The sequence below is a fragment of the Salmo salar genome, chromosome ssa04 (genome assembly GCF_905237065.1).
Source record: "Salmo salar chromosome ssa04, Ssal_v3.1, whole genome shotgun sequence".
NCBI classification, from domain to species: Eukaryota; Metazoa; Chordata; class Actinopteri; order Salmoniformes; family Salmonidae; genus Salmo; species Salmo salar.
This window is the reverse complement of record NC_059445.1, coordinates 46,617,555-46,635,052: the sequence shown is the minus strand read 5'-3', so window position 1 is coordinate 46,635,052 and position 17,498 is coordinate 46,617,555. Positions and strand designations below refer to the sequence as shown.

Here is a 17,498-nt window from a genome sequence, read left to right as displayed (position 1 = left end):
GGCCAGTTACAGTTGCCAAAGTCAATACGCTTGCAATCATTGTTCACCCTAACAGAACAACCAAATTCCTGATATGATTTATGACAATTATTTTCCACGGATGACAATATTTTTCTTATGTTCTAGGTTATCGTGTTCTTTGTACCCAAAGCTCAAGCTGCTACCCGAAACGCCCATTTTTGCCTCTACCAAGATGAGAGCGCGGTTGAAGAGCGCATGCTCAAAACGTCGTTCTACGCAAATTTGCGCCAACTCCATGGTGAGGCTGAAGGAAGCAGTATCAGGAGTGATGCTTAGCAAGCTAGCTAGTGTTTCTTCATAACAACAATAACCATTTAGCTTTCTACAGTTTCGGCACTGTTTTTTACCCGTATACAAGGACAGTACTTCATCTATTTGCAAGTATATGTCAGGTATGTGAGATACTGTGTTATTTTATAGCCGTATTTAATATGGAAGGGAACAGATATTCCTCTGCCTCTATAAACAGCATCATAGCTAACGTTAGCTTCAACCACCGGCGTAGGGACAAGCACCATCATGTACAAAGCTAGGCCTCAGTAGTAAGTCCAAAAGCCGAATATCTGTGTTATTGTACCTTATCTTTTCTCCAATTTGGCAACAAGAGAAGTACTGTTTTGCCTTTTTGCGTTACACAGTTGGGACAACGAAGCGGAAGGGAAACTATTAAGGACAACCATGCTAACGTTAGCTAGCTAAGCCAAGGATTTCATGAAGAAAGGACTTCGTCTTTGAACTGAAGGGAGGCTTTGGATCTTCCTGGGAACAACAGTGTGTTCCCCATTTAACTAACAGTTAGCAAACTAACCAATAGGAACCTGTTTTTTTTTTTCTAGACATTGTTGTTTGGGAGATAATCTGCTGACAGTGAGGATATCGCCTCTTGTCAGACATTGCTTGAAGTATTCGTTAAACAGAGCTGATTGCTTGCTCACTTCGGCTGTGTTTGAATGTGGGATAAAATGGAGACCCCAACGATTGTCTACGATCTTGACACTTCTGGTGGTCTTATGCAGGTAACCCCTTTACTATTACTGTCATGATGAGAAAATAACTATACGTTTTTTGTTCTTTTATTTGTGTTTCTAGTAGAAGCTTGCTTGGTAGTTGGTTAGGGCCCAGTGGCAGTGCAACGTTTGTAGCTAGCTCTCTAGCTAACTCTACAGGACGCCATTGCTCTCTCTAGCTAACCTCTGCCAGAAGTCATGTCATCAAAAAGTATCAAGTCAAACCATTGACTGAAGGTGTTATTTTGTAGCTAGCTCATGACATTTGGTTTGTTGTTGTGTGGCAGACTTGACACTACAGTAGATACTGTGCAACAATGCAGATAATCAGATGTATCCCTGTACTCGTTTGCTGATACTTTGTAGCAAATACAAGCATTGCTCGCGCCTCCCAAGTCTGAAGATGGAGAAAAAAGAGGTCGGAAACCAGATAAAAACGCACGGAGAGTGGGGAGAGCCACGAATCACGACACCTGTGACAGTTGCAGAGAAGGAGGCGACCTCCTCTGTTGTGATCATTGTCCCGCCGCCTTTCATCTACAGTGCTGGTATGTTTATGATTGATATCTTTCCATTTACAGTAATGACTTCCCAGTGTTCCTACCAACGTGCAAGGCAGCATTTGTGGTTGACTTAACTTTGTTTGAAGCAGTTGACTACTGACAGACTAACTCCTGCTAACTATTGTCAGCTAATCGAATGCACAATAGCTGCCACATTGTGGCGCTGTAGCTCAGTTTTTCAACACTGCGTGTGTATTCTGCCACCCTATTGGTTAGGTCTGCATGGTGTGTATTCTGCCACCCTATTGGTTAGGTCTACATGTTAAAACTCTGTAGCTTTGTACTTTTATATAACTACTGTAGCTGTGTTGTTGACCATTTTCTGTACAGAAGACATGTCTGCACTAAATTCTGCACTTAGCTACTGCCATGTTTCAGCTACTTAGCCATGCTTCTCTTCAGTCAAGGAAGACATATTTTTAGCATGCATTTAGCTCAAGCTCTAGTCCACACACCACTTACTCCTCTCCTAACAGCCATTTCCAGTATTTAATGAGCTTGCAGATGTTGGCGAGGTTTAGTTGAGCTTTCTGCTGAGGCAATGAGGAGCTCAAGATACCTAACTGTGCAGTATGCTGCCTCATTGACGGTATAAATAATCATTAACCATGCATGGCATGTGCTGCTGGGACAGTGGGCTGAGCAGACCAGGGCTGCTGCCTGGTGTCATGAAGCACCTACCAGGGCCTTTCTACTCTTAGCCTGGACTACAGTTCGGCAGAGTTTATTTTTTAATTGTTTTGCTTCTAGGATAGTGTTGTCAATGCCCTTGGATTGTTGCCTCAATGGTTTCATAGAGCATGAAAGGTTTTTGCTGAGGAAAGTGAATTGTTCATTTATTACGGTAGTGCTCCTCTCTTTACATCACTGCAGTCGGTCTTTCTTGGAAAGCTTGAATGAATCGATGTTGGTTTTGGACCAACAGCCTTTTCAATAGATTCAACACATACCTTTGCCACGGAACTGTGAGACTGTGCCCAGGGACCTTGGCACTCTGCCCAAAAAGAGCCCTTTGAATTAATTCCCTCTCCCCTGGCTTTCATCAACTACAGGTCTCTAGCATTTCCACATTTATTTCGATGTAGGAAAATAGCCTTAACGTCATACCTCTGGAACTTGTAAACCAGGTTACATTGTGAGGGCATTGGACGTTATGAATTGCTGATTTGCGTTGAACTCCCTGCAGCAACCCACCCCTGAGTAAGGAGATGCTGCCCCCCGGAGACTGGATGTGTCATCGCTGCATGGTGCGTAGGAAGGTGAGTCAAATCTGTGTTAAAACATGGGAAGGGATAACCTTTTGTTTGTGAGGTGTTATGTTCACTGTTTCTGTCATTTGGATATGTGACCTACTTTTTGTGTGTATGTACTGACATGTACACTTCATGACCAAAAGTATATGAATACCTGCTCATCGACTTCTCATTCCAATATCATGGAAATAATACGGAGTTGGTCCCCCCTTTGCTGCTATAACAGCCTCTACTCTTCTGGGAAGGGTTTCCACTAGATGTTGGAACATTGCTGCAGGGACTTGCTTACATTCAGCCACAAGCACAAGTGAGGTCGGGCACTGACGTTGGGCGATTAGGCCTAGCACGCAGTCGGCGTTCCAATTCATCCCAAAGGTGTTCGATGGGGTTGAGGTCAGGGCTCTGTGCGGGCCAGTCATGTTCTTCCACACCAATCTCGGGGAAAAAAACATTTCTGTATGGACCTCGCTTTGTGCACAGGAGCATTGTCATGCTGAAACAGGAAAAGTCCTTCCCAAAACTTTTTTCAAGAAGCTGGAAACACATAATCGTCTAGAATGTCATATGCTGTAGCGTTAAGATTTCCCTTCACTGGAATTAACAGGCCAAAAAATTAAACAGCCCCAGACTATAATTCTTCCTCCACCAAACTTTACAGTTGGCAGTATGCATAGTATGCAAGTAGCGTTCTCCTGGCATCCGCCAAACCCAGATTAGTCCGGACTGCCAGATGGTGAAGTGTGATTCATCACTCCAGAGAATGTTTCTACTGCTCCAAAGTCCAATAGTGGTGAGCTTTACACCACTCCAGCCTGCGATTGGCATTGTGCATGGTGAGCTTAGGCTTGTGTGTGGCTGCTCGGCTGCTAAGCCATGGAAACCCATTTAATGACGCTCCCGATGAATAGATCTTGTGCTGGCATTGCTTCCACAGGCAGTTTGGAACTCTGTAGTGAGTGTTGCAACCGAGGACAGATTTTTTTTTTAATGCTCTTCAGCACCAGGCGGGCCTGTTCTGTGTGCTTGTGTGGCCTACCACTTCGCAGCTGAGCTGTTGTTGCTCCTAGACGTTTCCATTTCACAATAACAGCACATACAGTTGACTAGGGCAGAAATTTGACAAACGACTTTTTTGGAAAGTTGGCATCCTATGACAGTTCTACGTCAAAAGTTACTGAGCTCTTCAGTAAGGCCATTCTACTACCAATGTTTGTCTATGGAGATTGCATGGCTGTGTTAAGTCTTTTTTTCTGTAATGTATTTTTTGTTATACGTTGGACCCTAGTAAGACTAGCTGCCGCCATTGGCGTCAGCTGATGGGGATCCTAATAAAAATCAAAATTAGTTTGGTGAGACTGGTTTAATCAGGGCTGTTCAGACTGTTAACACATTGTGTTTCTTGTGTCATAGAAGCGGGAGCAAAAGAAGGAGCAGATGAATGGTCTCCTGGACCGCCAGCTGTCTAAGCAGTCTCCCTCTCCTGCAGTAGAGTTAGAGCTGGCCCCAGGCACCCTGAGGCTGGACCCCACGGCAGCAGTAGGAGGCACCACAGGCCTGAGAGCTGCAGCTGTGGCCCAGGTCCGTCTCCTGGAGAGGAGGCCCAACAGTAGACCCAACACCCCAACCTCCACCGCCTCCACAGACACCGCCACGCCCTCGGAGCAGAACGACATGGATGATGACATGCTAGACGTGGAGGACGACTCCCAGGGCTCTGAGCCCGAGAGCTCCACCCCACACCTCAAGAGGCCCTTTGACCTTCTGGTAGCAGCAGCCATGGAGAGGAACCCCACGCAGTTCCAGCTCCCCAATGAGCTCACCTGCACAACTGCACTTCCAGGAACCAGTAAAAAAAGGAGGAGAGATGAGATGACAGGGAAGAATGTGAAGCGACTGCAGCATGAGCTGGACCACAACGGGCTGGTCCCACTACCGGTGAAGGTCTGCTATCCCTGTGGCAGGTACGGACAACAGAAAGACCAGTCTTTTAATAACCAAATATCAGTGTCTTTCTTTTAATAAACCAAATGTTTTTGTGTAGGCTAACTGGGATTTTTTTGGCACCAGATGTTACATACATTACTACATTTTACATTTTTACATTTTAGTCATTTAGCAGACGCTCTTATCCAGAGCGACTTACAGTAGTGAATGCATACATTTCATAAAAAAAATTGTAAATTATTTTCCCCCCCGTACTGGCCCACAACCCTGGCGTTGCAAACACCATGCTCTACCAACTGAGCCACACGGGACACTAGACAGCTAGCCTACCATTAGACACTAATGCACAGCCAATCCATCCAACAAGTATACGTTAAGGACAGTAGGCCTATAACCTGACTCTCAGATGAGGTTAAAATTCAGTTAGAAGCATTCGATTTTGCAATGGCATAGGCCTACATTATTTTGGATTTGTGTGCCCTTGAGAACTTTTCACGCTGAAACATAATGAAATGTTACGCAGTAGAGGTCGACCGATTCTGATTTTTCAGCGCCTATACCGATTATTGGAGGACCATATATATATATATATATATATATATATATATATATATATATATATATACACACATACACACACACACACTTACAACAATACTGAATGAACAAATTTTAACTTAATATAATACATCAATAAAATCAATTTAGTATCAAATAAATAATGAAACATGTTGAATTTGGTTTAAATAATGAAAAAACAGTGTTGGAGAAGAAAGTAAAAGTGCAATATGTGCCATGTAAAAAAGCTGATGTTTAAGTTCCTTGCTCAGAACATGAGAACATATGAAAGCTGGTGGTTCCTTTTAACTATGAGTCTTCAATATTACCAGGTAAGAAGTTTTAGGTTGTAGTTATTATAGGACTATTTCTCTCTATACCACTTGTATTTCATATACCTTTGACTATTGGATGTTCTAATAGGTACTTTAGTATTGCCAGCCTAATCTCGGGAGTTGATAGGCTTGAAGTCATAAACAGCGCAATGCTTGAAGCACAGCGAAGAGCTGCTGGCAAATGCACGAAAGTGCTGTTTGAATGAATGCTTATGAGCCTGCTGCTGCCTACCACTGCTCAGTCAGACTGCTCTATCAAATCATAGACTTAATTATAATAACACACAGAAATACGAGCCTTAGGTCATTAATATGGTCAAATCCGGAAACAAAACGTTTATTCTTTCAGTGAAATACGGAACCATTACGTATTTTATCTAACGGGTGGCATCCATGAGTCTAAATATTGCTGTTACATTACACAACCTTCAACATTATGTCAAAATTATGTACAATTCTGGCAAATTAATTACGGTCTTTGTTAGGAAGAAATGGTCTTCACATAGTTCGCAACGAGCCAGGCGGCCCAAACTGCTGCATATACCCTGACTCTGCTTGCACAGAACGCAAGAAAAGTGACACAATTTCCCGAGTTAAAAGAAATTAATGTTAGCAGGCAATATTAACTAAATATGCAGGTTTAAAAATATATACTTGTGTATTGATGTTAAGGCATTGATGTTTATGGTTAGGTACATTGTTGCAACGACAGCTTGTTAAATCACCCGTTTGGCGAAGTAGGCTATGATTCAAGGACAAATTAACAGGCACCGCATCGATTATATGCAACGCAGGACAAGCTAGATAAACTAGTAATATCAACCATGTGTAGTTAACTAGCGATTATGTTAAGATTCATTGTTTTTATATGATAAGTTTAATGCTAGCTAGCTAGCTAGCACCTTACCATGGCTCCTTGCTACACTCGCATAACAGGTAGTCAGCCTGCCACGCAGTCTCCTCATGGAGTGCAATGCAATCGGACATAATCGGTGTCCAAAAATGCAGATTACCGATTGTTATGGAAACTTGAAATCGCCCCTAATTAAATCGGCCATTCCGATTAACCGGTCGACCTCTATTACGCAGGCATAGTTACACTGTTACATAGTGCATTTTCCCGGATCTCCAAGATCCATGATTCGTACAGGGTTCAACTATGTTTATTTCAAAGTTCAAGTAAATTGTTAAAAGCTTAATAATGACATAACACTGTGATAAATGTAAGGGAAGAAAGGTAGTGTTTTATGTCACGATATGTGAAGACTAAGCATTAACTCATGAATTATGGACTTTCCAGGCTACAAAAGACATCAATTTGTCTGCAAGACATCAATTAATGTAGGCCTAATCAATGGCTGAATGTCATTGGGCACACTTTTTGGTGTTTTGTAAGAGATGTCTATTTCCATTCTTCAAATGGCGTGAGTAGGCTGGCTATACAAGCAGTTTGGATGATGGAATGTTGGAGTGGACGAACACGCACAGGTAGCCTACTTTTTGAAGTGATTTATTTGACAATCAGATGAAAATATCATGACTGGCTGTGTTCATGCCACTTTTAAAAAGGTAATATTTTTTATTTAAATGACGTCTATTATTAAATTCATAAATAGAGATCCCCCCGGATGTCATTGCGTAATTCGCACACTGCCCAAATGGATCCAATCAAAAAGGGATAGTTAGGCCAAGGGCCTGTTGCCTTCCTGTAGCATACATTAGGTAATTCTAGCAACATTGAAGAATACAAACATGGTGGTGCTAGCACGGATGGAACAATGAGACATATTTCACAGGATGTATAAACGTGAAGCATCCAGTTGGCGGTTCCACTCACTGCCAAATATGGTAGTGAGAGGAAGACCACTGGCAGGCAGTGGATTTTGGCCAACATTCTGCAAATTCTCATCAATTAAACATTTGATCTCAATAAAGTTCTGTTTCAAAAAACTATAATCTGTTATAAACAGAGTGGACTATGTATTATAGACTTTACCCTTTGCAAAATAGTTTTTTACATGTTTTTTTAAAGCAAGCTGTTTAGGAGCACAAACGCAAATTGAGTTATTGTAAACGCGCATTTCACAGTAGGCGTTCGCTAACGGAAATATGTAGATCCATACTAGAACGCGCCAATGGGATATTGCTAGCGAGTGCTTGGCTCTGCCAACCATGACTCATTTGTCCTATTGGAAACAACAACCTGTGGCCTATCTTGGTTAAGTTATAAAAAATCTTTGGTGCAAGTGCAGTATTCAAGCCTCTGTCATAGTCAGTTGATCACATCCGTGCAGGACAATTAGGTCACTGCAGACAGAGAAAAGTGAATCAAATGTACTAGGCTTTGAGAACAAATCCGGAAAGGAGATACGTTATCCAGTTATATGCAGATCACACATTATTTCACAGTTGTTTTGATGCTCATGAAAAAGGCATAGAAATTATTGCATGGTTTACTATGAAAATATACAATATACTACTGTTGGGCGGTATTAACGTTTTCATACATCATACCATTTCTGTACTGTACATGTGTATACCGTATTACCGTAAGTGCACACAAGGGGCGCTATATACATGTATATACAGTGCATTCAGAAGTTCTGACCTTTTGCCCAAAAAAACTTACCTTACAGCCTTATTCTAAAATTGATTAAATCATTTTTTCCCCCCCATCAATTTACACACAATACCCCATAATGACAAAGCAAAAACGGGCTTAGACATTTTTGAAAATGTATACATAATAAACAACTGAAATATCACATTTTAAATAAGTATTCAGACCCTTTACTCAGTACTTTGTTGAAGCACCTTTGGCAGTGGTTACAGCCTCGAATCTTCTTGGGTATGATGCTACAAGCTTGGCACGCCTGTATTTGGGGAGTTTCTCCCATTCTTCTCTGCAGATCCTCTCAAGCTCTGTCAGGTTGGATGGGGAGTGTCGCTGTACAGCTATTTTCATGTCTCTCCAGAGATGTTTGATCGGGTTCAAGTCTGGGCTCTGGCTGGGCCACTCAAGGACATTCAGAGACTTGTCCTGAAGCCACTCCTGCTTTGTCTTGGCTGTGCGCTTAGGGTCGTGGTCCTGTTGGAAGGTGAACCTTTGCCCCAGTTTGAGGTCCAGAGCACTCTTCTAGTTTCCCAGTCCCTGCCGCTGAAAAACATCCCCACAGCATGATGCTTCCTCTACCATGCTTCACCGTAGGGATGGTGCCAGGTTTCCTCCAGACGTGACACTTGGCCTTCAGGCCAAAAAGTTCAATCTTGGTTTCATCAGACCAGGTGCCTTTTAGCAAATTTCAAGCGGGCTGTCATGTGCCTTTTACTAAATAGTGGCTTCTGTCTGGCTATTACCATAAAGGCCCTATTGGTGGAGTGTTGCAGAGCTGGTTGTCCTTCTCGAAGGTACTCTCATCTCCACAGAGGAACTCTGGAGCTCTGTCAGAGTGACCATTGGGTTCTTGGTCACCTCCCTGACCAAGGTCCTTGATTAATGGAAACAGGATGCACCTGAGCTCAATTGAGTCTCATAACAAAGGGTCTGAATACTTATGTAAATAAGGTATTACTGTTTTTTTCTATTTTTAATAAATTGCCAAATATTTCTAAACACCTGTTTTCTTTGTCATTATGGGGTATTGTGTGTAGATTGAGAAATGTTTTATTTAATGCATTTTAGAATAGTGCTATAACTTAACAAAATGTGGAATAAGTCAACTGGTCTGAATACTTTCCGAATGTGTTTGAGGTTTTTTTTCTTTTCTGGGGAGTTTGTTTTTCTTTTTTAAACTGCCTGACTGACAGACCATTTTATTTATTTTTGTAGATTCTTTAGAGGGGTTGTAGAGTTTGTCCTGACTTTATTTTTTTCAGTGAGGCACCAAAATGTTCTGTAGTTTTGTTTTTATGTGTTATTTACCACACTCTAGAGTGCCTCTATGAGCTGGCATCAGAGCCTTGGCTATGTCAGGAATACCACAGAATGCACAGCCACATGGCTGGCCAGAGAGACAGGGGAATTCAAACTATCTCACTGAGCATTTTATATATTCTGGAATGATGGGGCCTGGCTTAGGGTCTCTGCCACAGACAGTCACTCTGCCAGGATTCCAGACAGTAACCACGTTTCCATCCACAGTTTTCATGCAAGTAAAGCCATACCGTATAAAATAAAAATCACGGCAGCTGTGATGGAAACAGGAAGTTTTGGTATAATTTTATAAATGCCAAGAGAATTTGTTAATTTGACATAGTGGGCCATTTTTTTTAATTGTCTGTAAAATGTATTATGTGAGAAATGGCGGTGGAAATGCCTTTATGCTCAAATACTGACATCGAAGCAAACGAGGAGTCGCAATGATATGGTTTGTGTGATCCTCCCACTACGACTCAGGAAACCATGCAGTTTATTAGGCTAGGCTACATATGAATGAAGTTGTGATGAACTTCACAGGGTGTTGAAAGTGCATGTTATGAGCTTGATGCTCCTTTCCAATAAATATCAAGGTGACATTATGCTGGTGACATGATCATCGATGCTTGACTGCCATTTGACAAGTCCACATTTTCTCGCTCTTATCCATAATGATCTGGTCATGTTGACTAGCTACCCACACTGTATCTGCCAGCTGTCGGCTAGAGCACATGTGCCAAGACTAGAGTAGGCACATTTTGCTATTTTAATGCAACAGTTTCTGTGACCCAACTATCAGTAGAGTTGAAAATGCGATGGAAACACATTGACCTTTTGTTGATTTTTTTATTTTATTCGGTACATGAAAATGTACGCACGCGCTGATTTTTATCTGCAACAAGTCAGTTTGGTGGAAACCCCACTGCAGGGAAAATGTACATATTTTCTTTATGCATATTTTAGAATATTCGCATGAACGACATGGATGATGACCATGCTAGACGTGGAGGACGACTCCCAGGGCTCGGAGCCCGAGAGCTCCACCTCACACTCCACGCCATTTGGATGGAAACCTAGCTAGTGTGGGTTGGAAATCCATTTGTCTCTGGCCCTCAAGTGACCCCCTCTTTCCACTGAACTATTAGAGCAGACTACCCCTAGCTCTATTTTGAGGATATTTAGCAGTTTATTTGTTTCAGTCATAAATCTAACCCGTGTTTTCGTGAATCGCCTCTGTGTTGTAGGAGCTGCAGGTTGGCACCATTAATCCAGTGTGACTATTGCCCCCTCCTGTTCCACATGGACTGTCTGGACCCCCCTCTTACTGCCATGCCTGTGGGCAAGTGGATGTGTCCCAATCACATAGAACACATGGTGGTAAGTAAGCTAAAGCCTGTACTGACAGCTTTATGATTTTTTATGGTCACACACATCTACGTATTGAAAACGTGTTGATGATGTTTTAATGGTATTGAATTGATTGTGCCCCTGTCTCCCAGCTGAAGCAGAGGAGCCTGCCGTTGAGCGGTCGCTGCCAGCTGTTTGACCAGTTTCAGGACAGGATGTCCCAGCATGCCGTCAAGGTGGACTTCCTGCAGCGGGTGCATCGTCTCAACACCCCCGTCCGCCGAGGAGCCCACACACAGCTGAAGAAAACCCTCAAGGTCAGCCTGCTAGTCCCTGTACTACTACTGTGGGTTACAACAGTGCTTCCTCTGTCAGATGAGGTGACATGTAACACACCACTCTGCTCACTGTTGTCACATCTTGTAACTAAACCCATCGTGTGTGTGTCTCTCGACAGGTCCCTGATTCTATAAAGTCCCAGTACAAGTGTCCCCCGGCCATGATTGCCCCGGCAGGGATCCGCAATGGGGAGCTGGTCTGTAACAGCAGTTCAGAACCCCCTCAGCAGCACTTTACACCCTCTCAGCACTTAACCAGTGAGGATGAGCAACAGGAGGTAGGTAACTGGCGTGTTACCCAGCAGTGATATACAATGTCTCATGAGAGTAAACAAATCCCACATCTTTAATACTGATTGAATGTGTTTTGTTTCCCTGTGTTGTCTCCTAGTGGCTCAGAGACGTCATCACACTCCAGTGCAGCATAGTGAGACATCTGTCAGCCAAGCAGAAGCTGTCGTCCGAATGGGACTCTGGGAAAACTGACAAGGCCGACATCAAACCCTGTGTCACAGCAGAGGAGGGCAGTGCTGTGTGCACTTCTAACCGGACAGAGTCGCCAGCCTCCAAGCCTAAAGCTGACAGTGCAGCAGTTTGCCCCCAGGGGGTGCCTGGACTCAATGAAGGGAAGTGTAGCATGTGTACAGAGAAGCCTTGTCACAACTGTGGGCCCAGTAATGTTAACGGTCCCCTGGAGGAGCAGCTGACTTGGACCAATGGGAGTCCAGAGGCCTGCAGACAGGACAACCTCCACAAGCTGAGAGAGCCCTCAGGTCCTGATAGGCCTGTTCCTCAGACACCAGCAGCTTCCAGCCCGGAGTTACCCAATCACACTGGTGAAGCTGTGGTCAAGACCGAGAACACCCTCTTAAGACCCTGTGAAGGGACGGCCTCCTCATCCACCAGTCCCTTCAAACCAGACCTCAGAGGCCCCTCTCCACCTCACAGACCCTCCCCAGGCACACAGGGCCCTGCTCTAACCAGTAGCAGCAGCACCGTGGGGTCCTGTGCCCTCACTCCACCCAGAGCACCATACCAGATCAAGGGGATGACCAAGCTGGGCTCCACCCCACCAGCAGATGGGATAGTCAGTCGTGATGCTGTGACCACCAGGAGCGGTTCTCTGCTCCCCAGCTCTTTCTCTATGGGAGACCTGTCCAGCCGTCTGAAGGCTGTGGCAGACTGCCACGGTGGTAAGTCTCACCTGATTTTAATAAGACACATTTTAGATCGGTGAGGAAAAGTTGGATCCACACTAACTGAATTCACTCTCTTTTTGCTAACAACACGATTATTTTCCACAGAGATTCAGATGAGTAGTCTGGATGAGAAGTTCATTGAACTCCTGGCCTGGCAGAGGATCCAGCAGCTGTTTGGCCCTAAAGCTCCTTCCCCTCCACAGAGCAGCTGTATCAGCCTACCTCCTGTTCCACAACCCCAGCCTACAGAAGGTAAGAAAACCTTGTTCATTATTAACACCATTTTGTATTCCCTATATTTCTACCTCACTGACTCACTGTCCATTCCCTCACTAACCTTACCATCTTCACTCCTATTATTCTGTCCATTTATATTGATGTCCATTACTTCTATCCCCCTTTCATGTTTGTAAAATCATCCCTTAGTTAGTTTATCCTTTATTGTTACATTTGACTGTTCTGTATATTGCAGCATTGTGAGGAAGAGAATGTGTTGTTTTCTTTCTCAGCACAAAACAAGGATATCCAGGCCAGGGCTGTGTTTTATCCTTTGACTGGGAAAGGAGGAGCTGTCCGTATGTGCTACAGAAGCCTGTACATAGGAACTGGTAAGATTCACTCCAAATCCCAAATAACACAACATGACCCAATATCAGGACCTTCTATTCATGTAAAGGTGTCTTCCATCCCTGGCAGATTTTGCTGACTTGAGGTTATGTCTTGTTATTTGCAGGTGCTGACATGGACGTGTGCCTTACAAACTATGGTCATTGTAATTACGTTTCAGGAAAACATGCCTGCATCTTCTATGATGAGGTGAGTGGGTCATTTTACATTCAAACATGTACTTGGTTTTGGAATACATTTTACAATAAGTTGTGAACTGTGAATAAATACATTTGATATCAATTTTTTTCTTGCTTTGAGGATTTGTTTTAGAAGCTGCTCTGTGAATTGAAAATGTCATTCTGTTACCGCTCTTGCCTTGATCAGAACACCAAGCAGTATGAGCTCCTCAACTACAGTGAACATGGGACAACGGTGGACAATGTGCTGTACTCCTGTGACTTCTCTGAGAAGACTGGGCCCAGCCCCTCCAGCAGCCTGGTCTCCAAAGTGCAGAACATTATCAGTGAGTGGAGCTCCTCTCATGGCCTCCTATAGAAACAGGAAGGAATGAACATTTACCTGATAAAGGACCATGCTCTGACATGATGCCATGTTTCCTAATGTTGTTAAAGCAGAGGCAGGTGATGGTGTTCAAAGGTCTGAGTGTTTTGTAATGCTTGTAACCCGCAGAGCGCTGCAAGAGGAGGAAGCAGGAAGAGGAAGGGGCAGGGGAGCCCATGGTGCTAGAGGAGGGGGTGATGAGTCAGTGTCAGGTGACTCCTTCTAGCCCCTGCTGCGACTGCAAGGCCAGCAGCTCCAGTCTGATCGGGGGCAGTGGGGCAGGCTGGGAGGGCACTGCCCTGCTCCACCACGGCAGCTTCGTCAAGCTGGGCTGCATGCAGTTTGTCTTCAGTATTACAGAGTTTGCCTGCAAACAGCCCAAAGAGGAAACCCTTAACAACCCAACTACCACCACTGCCACCCCCCAGTGCCAGGAGGGAACAGAACCCTCTGACAAGCACACGTCCACCTCCCAGCTCCACCAAGTGCCAGTGCTGCACCCTAACCCTGTCCCCTAGCCCAATCATGTCCCCTCAGCAACAAGAACCAGCCTCAGCAGCTATACTTGTATACTGCATCAAAAAGAGAGAGCTTTTTTGATGTTCATACATTTGCATGAAATGAAGTATTTTTCAGTCTCCGATTTTGTGGGCAAGTTGCACATACAATTTGTATTGTTATTTTTTGTAACTGGACAATTTTCTGAAAGTTTTTGAATTGGCTTTCAAAAAGGGGATGGTTTAACGTTGCCATTATGTGAAGAAATGTAAACATCACCAGGTTTCCAGCATACTTGTAAAGAACTCCAATCATTCTATTTTTGCCAGTAATGAAGGCATAACTTTTTTTTCTCTCTGAAAATGCAACTTTTATTTACTTTTTATAATTTTAGTTTGTGTACTGTATCTGAAAATGTAGTAGCACTATATTCAAACGTACGTGTACACATCCATGCTTATACATACATGTTGTTTACATGGTTGTGTGTGTTGAAATGCACACACACAAAATATACATGATTAAGAATAATTTTAACATAGAACAAGGGAAGCATAGGATTCTGTATGCAAACTTCAATTATGGCCATTTTGGCTTTTAAATCTTTCCAGTGCTTTATGTGAATTTTGTGCAGTAGTTTTCAAAAGTTTTAGTCCAGTTTTTTTCAATAGTGTCTGTTTTTAGAAATAATTCATCTGAACTTTGTCATGTACTCTGTAAATACAAAGCAACTTTGACTTGGTTTCTTGTCTGTCATAGTCACTGTAAATACCTAAAGATTTTTAAGCGTCAGTGAACACCGTGGCTTCTGTCATTTCATTCGTTGCTAACAACCAATTGGGCGATTCCATGCCAGCATAGCCCGAAAATATTTTTGGTATCCGATTGTTCTAGCAATTCTCACATTGGGAGGAAGGATGTTTGACATGTTTTTTTACATTTTGTATCACAAACTTTTTTTTTTTATCATGAAAGTGGCCATTTTAGGCCCTTTTTAGACCTATACATTCCTTCTGTAAGACCTGATGTGTGAACTGTACATAATAGACATCTTGTCATTATACTCCTCATAGTGTAACTCTATTATATGGAATACAGTGGGTATCACATTTTTGTTGCGTTACAAAGTAGGATTGAAATGGATTTAATTTAATTTTTTTTGGTCATTGATCTACACGAGATGCTTCATGTCAGTGAACATAAAATTCTACAAATTAATAAATGAAATAACTAAAATATAGTTGTTGCATCAGTATTCATCCCCTTTTGTTTAGGCAAGCATAAATTAGTTCAGGGGTACATTTTGGCTTAACAAGTTACATGGGCTCACTGTGAAATAATAGGGGTTGACATGATTTTTGAATGACTACCCCTTCCTCTATCCCCCATGCAAGGTCCTTCAGTCAAGTGTTGAATTTCAACTACACAGACCAGGGAGCTTTTCAAAAGCCTCAAAGAAGGGCAGTGATTGATAGATGGGTAGCAATAACAAATCAAACATTGAATATCTCTTTAAAGAGATACTTTTGTATAAAAATAAAAAAAAAGTACTGTAGCACTCACAAGCCAAAAGTGGTCCCTGAACTAGTCACATGCAGATATGTGCACCATGTCACTGCGCTCTTTCCCGCTCTGCTGGGTGCTTCTTGCTAGCTGCCATTCAAATGGTAAGGGGGCGAAACTAGAATTGCTAGGGGGCTGTCCCAGGTGGGGGAAAATGTTGCAGCGCAGCTTCCAGAAAACAGTCGCTTTCAAACTAGGGATTTCATGGCTAATTGAGGTAAGACTCCTTCTGGTCATCAATTATGCATGTATGACCTACACATTGACACCAGCCCAGAGTGGGAGGTTTAAAAAATACTAGTTGCCAAAGTTCTGGAGCATGTCTGTAAGCATGGTGAAGATGTATTAAACCACCCAGACACATCAAAGATACAGTTGTCCTTCTGAACTGAGCTGCAGGACAGGAACGAAACTGCTCAGGGATGTCAACATGAAGCCATTGGTGATTTTAAAACAGCTACAGAGTCCAATGGCTGTGATGGGAGAAAACTGATATGGATCCACAGCATTGTAGTGACTACAGTGATGACCTAAATGACAGAGCGAATGCACCAAAGCACTAAAGTAATACTGCAAAGGAATACACTTTTTGGCCTAAATGCAAGCCTCATGTTTGGGGCAAATCCAATACACATCACTGAATAACTGCCTCTTTATTTTCAAACATGGTGGTGGCTGCATCATGGTATGGGTGTGCTTGACATTGGCAAAGACTGGGGAGTTTTTCAGGAAAAGAAACGAGATGGCGTTAAGCACAGGCTAAATCCTAGAGGAAAACACTCTTCAGTCTGGGACACAGGGAGGGGAATTCACATTTCAGCAGAACAATAACCTACAACACAAGGCCAAATCTTAACTGGAGTTGCTTACCAACTTAGAAGACAATGTTTGGAGTGGTTAAGTTACAGTTTCGACTTAAATCTGCTTGAAAATCTATGGCAAGACTTGAAAATGGCTGTCTAGCTATGAACTCCAACACCTGGACAGAGCTTGAATTTTGAAAAGAATAATGGGTAAATATTGCACAATCCAGGGGTGCAAAGCTCTTAGAGACTTTCAGCTGTAATCGCTGCCAAAGGTGATTCTAACATGTATTGACTAAGGAGGGTGAATACTAATCTAATCAAGGAATATTAGTGTTTTATGTTTAAAATGTTTGATCTTTTATTCCACTTTGACATTACAGACTATTTTGTGTAGACCGTTGATTAAGAAAATGACAATTAAATCCATTTTAATCCCACTTTGTAACAATAAAATGTGAAGAAATCCTAGGGGGGGTGAATACTTAAGATATTGATACCCACTGTATATCTACCTTCTGAAATACACATTTCCACAATTTATTAAACATAAAAAATATTACTATGAATATCTTAAAAGTACCCCTTTTGATTTAGTTAATTTCAAGACATTGGTTGGAACAATATACTAGTCTACAAGCACATCACATTTCTAGAGTGGGCTCTCTACTAATTCTGATGAGCGCCACCAGCTCAATGAATGGCAAAATGGATCTGTGATTGGATAATGACCTATAATGTCAATTTCTATGTTTAAAATGGGTCATATATCTTAAAGGTACCAGAGAGCCACTCTGGAAATGTTATGTGTTTGAAGAGCATATTGTTACAATCAATGTCAAGAAAAAATAAGCCAAATCAACAAAGGTAATTTTTAGATATTCATATTCATATTTTTTATGTTGAATAAATGAACGTGTAAACTATCGAAATAAAGTTGCACACTCCATATATAAACTCCCAGTAATTTATTTGTTATTTGC

General features: G+C 42.5%; 1 protein-coding gene across 2 annotated transcripts; it reads left to right on the top strand.

The window, feature by feature from the left end:
* The first annotated feature begins 219 nt into the window (after window positions 1-219).
* On the top strand, window positions 220-15,385 carry LOC106603275 (PHD finger protein 12). 2 transcript variants are annotated; one of them, XM_014196710.2, is made up of 14 exons: window positions 220-413; window positions 858-1,037; window positions 1,395-1,576; window positions 2,778-2,850; window positions 4,255-4,805; window positions 10,842-10,974; window positions 11,097-11,261; window positions 11,402-11,560; window positions 11,674-12,475; window positions 12,587-12,733; window positions 12,991-13,089; window positions 13,215-13,297; window positions 13,475-13,613; window positions 13,781-15,385. In XM_014196710.2, the coding sequence occupies exons 2-14, from the start codon at window positions 972-974 to the stop codon at window positions 14,167-14,169; spliced, it is 2,988 nt and encodes a 995-aa protein (XP_014052185.1). In that variant the 5' UTR covers window positions 220-413; window positions 858-971; the 3' UTR covers window positions 14,170-15,385. The 2 variants fall into 2 exon arrangements, with proteins under 2 accessions (XP_014052185.1, XP_014052184.1); XM_014196709.2 differs by having other exon boundaries at window positions 241-1,037.
* Window positions 15,386-17,498: the final 2,113 nt, after the last annotated feature.